Genomic DNA, 6,852 nt, shown 5'->3' with positions numbered 1-6,852 from the left:
AAGCCTAAGACACTTAAACTCCAGCGAGATCAGCCTTCAACTGTCTGTCCGGACATCACATCTCAGCTGTCGGGGAAAGTATGGAGCTCGAAAACTTCAGAAATTTGAGGGAGAGGTGCAGCGTGAGGCGGGACATCATCAGAGAGTTTCTGGCGGAATTACTAGGGACATTCGTACTAATAGTAAGTCTTTCGCCTGTCAGGACTTCAGAACCAAGTAAACTGAGATTAACAGTTTTGAGATTTCAATGCAATAGAATTATAATGAATGTCATTTTTTCAACTAATTTCATTCTTGTCATATGGGTGGTGTTAAGGTTGATATTCTTTCATTTTAAAGAAGCACTTAATATTTTATAGACGTGTGCCCGCATATTATTGTGGTAGTAATAGCTATATGTGTGACCACATAATGATTTAGACTAAATGCACTGCATTACACGCAACACCCTCTAGTGATGTAAAGTGTCGTCTTATTTATGCTTCTTATCGATCAGTTCTAATGGCTACTTAATTGCATATGGCTATGATTTATGCTTTGAAGGGCTTTATCTCAGTAACTACAAGGTTTTAGTCTAATTAGACAAATGCTCAATTTCTCTGGCAGTGGTTTATGTTAGTTTTAAGTGCCTGTTTTGTTGTTGTTGTTGTTGTTTTTGTAATTGTCCTCCAAAATACAATTACAATAAATTCCAATCACAACATTTTTGCTATAGCTCTTGTGTAAACAAGTGAACACGCTGACACACGTTCAGGCTGGGTTGACTGTAAAATAAAGAAATTGTCCTGTTCTCAGGAAAAAGGCATTTTTCATGAACCTCGGATGCTTTCACGTGATTTATAAATGTTACACAATTATTTTTTAATTGACTAATCTTAAGGTTTGTACGGTACTTTGTATTGTAAATTTTTACCTTTTAGTGAACTATTTTGTTTTTTATAAATGTTTTAATGTCAGGTTTGACAACTTAGAGTGAAGAGAACTACATTTTACTACAAACATTAGTACCTGAAGTTGTGAGTAATAGCCTATTGCAAATCTTCTTTGACTTAAATTATTTCAATTAATATTAAAACATGAAATACACTTAGACGTTTCTACAGTGTATTCTACTGGTGTTAATTACGTGAAAAGATTCTGATTCAGCATGACAGATTTTGTTGCTTTGGGGTGCCGCCCTGACCATAATGGCCTGACCATTTGAAAAAACTGTCCTACTAATTAGTTTTGAATAAGTGCTCCACAACAAGAGTGCTTTTCTTATCTATTTGGCGGTAGCTTTTTTTCAACTAATTGTCTTCCTAAATTGTCTTCTCTCTGCCCATTTCCTGTTTGCAGCTCTTCGGTTGTGGTTCAGTGGCCCAGACTATTCTCAGCAGAGAAAAACATGGAGAAAATCTTACCATCCACTTTGGCTTTACTCTAGGGGTGATGCTGGCTGTGTACATGGCAGGAGGCGTGTCAGGTAACTGGTCTCACTGGCGAATAGAAAAGTCTAAAATACACTTGTGTTTATGTAACATGCACATTTGCTACATTTAAATAAATTTACCTGACTGTCAGTTACCTATAGTCTGCTATAAAAATAACACACATATCTAAAAAGAACTTTTAAATGATTCCAAAATGCATGAAAATGCATTTAATAAATAAAAGGCATTAGTCTGGGACAGCTGAGTTCAAAGCATCTTCTCATTTCAAAGGTCATATTTAGCTGTCCATCAGGGCTGTTTTTCATGGTTGTTTGTGATCTTTGATCATGTTTAACAAAACATGCAATGTTCAATCTACATGCGACACAAACCACCTACTCGCCATATGCAACACTACAATATCCATGATCTAATCAAAACTACATAAACAGCCCAATTTATTCCTCTGTTGCGGAATAAGGATCATGATTGCAGAATTACTGTATGTGTGTTTATTCTATCAAAAGCTAAATTTGGTCAAAGGAGTAAAAAGGCTAGTGAGGTAAAAAAAAAAGTATTTCATGCGGTAATAAGCCTTAGACAGCTGGATCAAATATACCCTATACAGAGTATTACATCTTGACCTTTGACCCTAAAGAGAGAGAGAGTGAAGGGTGGATTTGCTTCAGTGCAAATTTTAGGATTAATGAACGACATAATAGAGGGGGGAAGCCTTGTGCTTATTGTATTTGATGCGCTCGGTTTCTCTGACATTCAAAAATATACTGATGGACAGGGGGAGGAGGAAATGATAGGTCAATTACATGCTCTTAAATCTTAGATAAGGCTTAGTGTCAAGTGGAGGCGTGTGTTGGGTTTGATAAACCAGACTGGACATGTATGTTTGGCCTTCATTAAGAGAATTCCTCAAGGATTATGGTGAGGTGAAGCTTTTATTATAATGTGTTATAATAATGCAGATGATTCCTGGAATTTCTTTAAAAGCTTATCATTGAAGTTGCCCTGCAATAACACAGTAGGACACGAAACAGATATAAAACGGACAGTGCGGAGAAGCCTAATGGTTGTGCAAATGAACTCCGGTATGTCTGAAAGCAACATACAATTAATTAAATATTGTTCTGCCGTTAAGTGCGTATGTTACCATCTACATTATGCTCTGACAGACAGCGGCATGTGCCACTACTGGAAGTGTCACAACATACCATGTCATGTTCTGTAATTTTCTGTGGAATATTCCACAATCCAGTGAATCCACATTTTCAAAAATGAAAATTCTGTCATTGATTACTCACCCTCATGCCGTTCCAAACCCGTAAGACCTTTATTCATCTTCAGAACACAAATTAAGAGATTTGGATGAAATCCAAGAGCTTTCTGACCCTGCATAGACAGCCACGCAACTGACACATTCAAGGCCCAGAAAGGTAGTAAGGACATCGTTAAAATAGTTTATGTGACATCAGTGGTCCACCGTAATGTTATGATGCTAATTTCTTGTGCGCAAAGAAAACAAAAATAATGACCGTATTCAAGAATTTCTTCTCTTCTGTCTTTGACAAACGTTCATGAGAGTACTACGATGCATGCGTGAAGACTGACATGGAAGAGAAGAATTTATTTTAATCATTTTTGTTTTCTTTGCACACAAAAAGTATTCTCCTAGCTTCATAACATTAAGGTTGAACCACTGATTTCATTTTTGGGTGAACTATCTCTTAATACCACCTCTCCATATCTCCTGAATCTGATGGGCTGTTTACACCACACCATTTTCAACTAAAAACAGAAAACATTTGATGTGTTTTGGCCATTTATGTATGCGAAAACAGCTGTGTAAACTTATGATAATGCAAATTTGTGTAAAAGGTGATGTTATGTATGTACATATTTTGTGTCAATCTATAGGAATGCGTATGTGCTTAGGCACATAGTGTTTCTTTATAAAGCGACATCGCCAGCTACTGGCCTGGCATGCATAATACAGTGGTTTTAGTCATTTTCGCAGAACTGTGTGTACAGGGTTCATTTTGGCAATGTTGTCGTCTGTGTGTGACACTTTTCAGAAACGCAACGCAAAAATTGTTGTCATGTAAACATTCCCTGAGTGCCTACAGAAAGGACCTCTAGATGTCTACAGGATGCCTTCTCCTGGCCCAGCCGACTTCATAAGTTCTTATTAGGGTCACAGTAGTCAGTATCGTAATTGTGAGGACACACTTCAGTTCACACAGGAACTGTGCTTTCACAAATCAGCAGAGGGTGAAGCTGTTAGCGCACAATTTACCAGCACTGTGGAAGTGTGTGGTCATCCTAAAAAAACAATAATAACATAAAATAATAATACTGAATGATGATAATAAAAATACATTCATTTGTGTTATTTATTTATTTGCGCTTTTATTTGTGTTAGCATATTAACATCACATTTAATATTTTATTTAAAGGGTTAGTTCACCCAAAAATTAAAATTCTGTCATTAATTGTTCCTAAGTATTTGGCGCTGTGATGAACATCATAGCAAATACACAAATAAATAATTTAAACACCTTTCAGAAACAGAAAGTAGTGAAGCTGCTTTGTTTACAGGGTTAATGCATTATATAGGGTAACGGCTGTATTTAAATGAATTATTATTATTATTATTATTTCTGCAGTTTAGAGCCATCTGCTGTCAGAGAGTGAAAGTGCGCTTTCATCCAGAGCGTCTCTCACATGTTCCGCCATGTGCTTCTTGTCCGTGCTTGTTTACATCAGAGTGCACACGCCTCTTTCATGCAGCATACAGCTTTGTTGTGCATTTTGACCAGTTGATGGGAAAAGTATTCTTAAAATGCATTCAAAATTCTAAATAATTTGTAATATATAATTATTCACGGTATTTAGAAGTGCCCATGATAACAATATCGTGCATATTCATTACCGTGATATATCGCATTACCGAATACCGGCACAAGTCTATTCCCGGGTCCAGAAAAGTAGTAAGTAGGACTGAACGTAAACAACACTCATTACATTGATTACGTTCTGGAGTACTCTCCAAATGGAAGACGGTAACTCAGGGAGAAGAATTAATGAATCAATTATGTATTATTGTTTTCTTTGCGCACAAAAAGTATTCTCGTAGCTCTGTAAAATTACGGTTGAACCCTAGATGTCACATGGACTATTTTACCGATGTCCTTGCTATGTTTCTTGACCTGGTAACATTTCAGTCGTATTGCTGTCTACGGAGGGTCAGAGAGCTCTCAGATTTGATCAAAAATATCTTAATTTGTGTTCCGAAGATGAACGAAGGTCTTACGGGTTTGGAACGACATGAGGGTGAGTAATCAATGACAGAATTTTTTGGGTGAACTATCCCTTTAATAATACTAATAATTATTCATTGCACTTTTTCGCATGTTTGCATTTTATTATTTTTTTTTTTAATTATTGTTTTTATAACAATTGCACATTTGGAAGATGACATCAAGAAGAAGTAAAAAAAAAATCAATCATGAATAAAAGGGCAATGATTGTAGTGTTGCAGGGTCGGGTTGTTCAGGGGAAATGTGTCGAGGGGCATGAGGCCCTGTGGTTTATCATTCAGTAGTGGCTTCTAGACTTCAAGCACACAATTGTGCATGTGTTATTGTGGTGATGCATGCAACTGAATTATCAGAAGTCATGAGTCTTGAGCTGCAGATCTGCTCCTCATGCTGCCAGCAGTTCATTCCTCTCACTATGTCACAAGGGGAGACAGAGCCATATATAAATATATATGTATGTGATGTTAAATATAGCCAGAGCTCTGCAGTAAAAGTCGTCAAAAGTGTGCATCTGTGCATGAATAAGTTGGTTAGCCCAGCAGCCCACATGACTTTGATAATCTTACATGCTGTGATGATGACTACAGTATTGAACTAATGAGCTTTTCTGGAGCATATGTGAGATGGTCCTCAATGCAGAACACAAGATCCAGGGGGCGTGGTTAGATCCAGATCCAACTCCTCCCACCTTACATATACCTAAACCTACTCGTCTCCACCCCCTGATCCCTAAATGGTCACATTGGCTGGACTGAAAGAGCTCATTCTTATGAATAATGTGGTGAAAAGCTTAGAAACGAATGACACCGATGCTTACTTTCCAGTCAGTTACAACTTCAGTCACATTTCATGACGTTGGTTCAGCTTTGCTTTGTAAACCAAATGGCAAAACATATAAATTTTTCCCTTAATAATAAATATAATAAGTGATATTGTTTTCAGTGCAACCTGTACATATCTGTTAACATGAAGAAAAAAAAGTGTTTTAGGTTTTCATGACCCTTGGCATGACATTAGTCATGCGCACAATACACACACACACACACACACACACAACTCAAACTAAACATAAACATTTGTGTCTGGTTTGGTTTGATCTTTGTTAGATTAAGATAGATATTAGATATAACAGTAGACTGGTCAAGTTACTCCAAAACAGTAATGTTACAGAGTAGCCTAGTTTTTCTAGATTGCAATAGCATTTAAAAATAATTTAAAAAAAATTATAATTTTTTTCAAAATTATTTTACAATTACACTAAACAGTCATTAAATTAGTACCTATGAATTCTTTTCTAAAATCGTTCTCTAGTTGAAAAGCTGATTCTCTTGTCCATAGGTGCCTTCGCAAATTTTGCTGATGGAAAACAAATTGTAGTTGGTGAAAATGCCACAGCAGGTATCTTTGCCTCATATCCACGTGAAAATCTCTCATTGTTAAATGGATTCATTGATCAGGTGAGTGAAACACAGTAATTTGTTTTTTAAAATCACATAATTTCACTAGTAATTATACAATGAAATGAAACAGCACTCCAATGTTAAAGCATGTGCTTCGGCTTATAGACTGTTATTAAAAGGTGGGAACAAATACATATAAATCATAAGCATATAAATCTCAGGTGGAGAACTTTGAAAGCACATTTCCATCTCAAGAATAAAAATAACTAGTTAGTTATAATTCTCACTATAACAATAACTTTCTCTCATAATTTTATTTCTTACTACAAGCTTCCAAGAATATTTTGCTCATTAGTTTTTATTTACAGGTGATTGGCACAGGCGCCCTGGTCCTCTGTATTTTAGCCATTGTTGATAAGAAGAATATTGGGGCACCTAAAGGAATGGAGCCACTGGTTATTGGTCTGAGCATCCTGGCTATCGGAGTGTCCATGGCTCTGAACTGTGGCTATCCCATCAACCCTGCCAGAGACTTGGGACCTCGGCTCTTCACTGCTATGGCAGGATGGGGACTAGAGGTGTTCAGGTACAGAAAACCCACTATGCATTAACATATTCTTCTTATTATTGTTTGTTCGGATTTTCTGCTTGTTCCCTTATCTGTATTATTGCTTATGAAGTGAAGTGAAGTGAAGTGAAGTGAAGTGA

The 6,852-nt window shown here is 36.6% G+C and overlaps 1 protein-coding gene across 1 annotated transcript in view; it reads left to right on the top strand.

Moving 5' to 3' along the window:
* The window catches only part of LOC107750601 (aquaporin-9-like), an 11,909-nt gene continuing 5,057 nt past the window's right edge, over positions 1-6,852 (top strand). The window contains exons 1-4 of the mRNA XM_016566092.1: positions 1-182; positions 1,339-1,465; positions 6,083-6,201; positions 6,513-6,730. Coding sequence (XP_016421578.1) covers positions 81-182; positions 1,339-1,465; positions 6,083-6,201; positions 6,513-6,730 — 566 coding nt within the window. The 5' untranslated portion in view covers positions 1-80. The remainder of the gene's footprint in view (positions 183-1,338; positions 1,466-6,082; positions 6,202-6,512; positions 6,731-6,852) is intronic.

The sequence above is a fragment of the Sinocyclocheilus rhinocerous genome, unplaced genomic scaffold (genome assembly GCF_001515625.1).
Source record: "Sinocyclocheilus rhinocerous isolate Xijiao unplaced genomic scaffold, SAMN03320098_v1.1 scaffold19, whole genome shotgun sequence".
Taxonomy (NCBI): domain Eukaryota; kingdom Metazoa; phylum Chordata; class Actinopteri; order Cypriniformes; family Cyprinidae; genus Sinocyclocheilus; species Sinocyclocheilus rhinocerous.
Note: the sequence above shows the minus strand (reverse complement) of the source record. Positions and strands in the feature narration are given on the sequence as shown.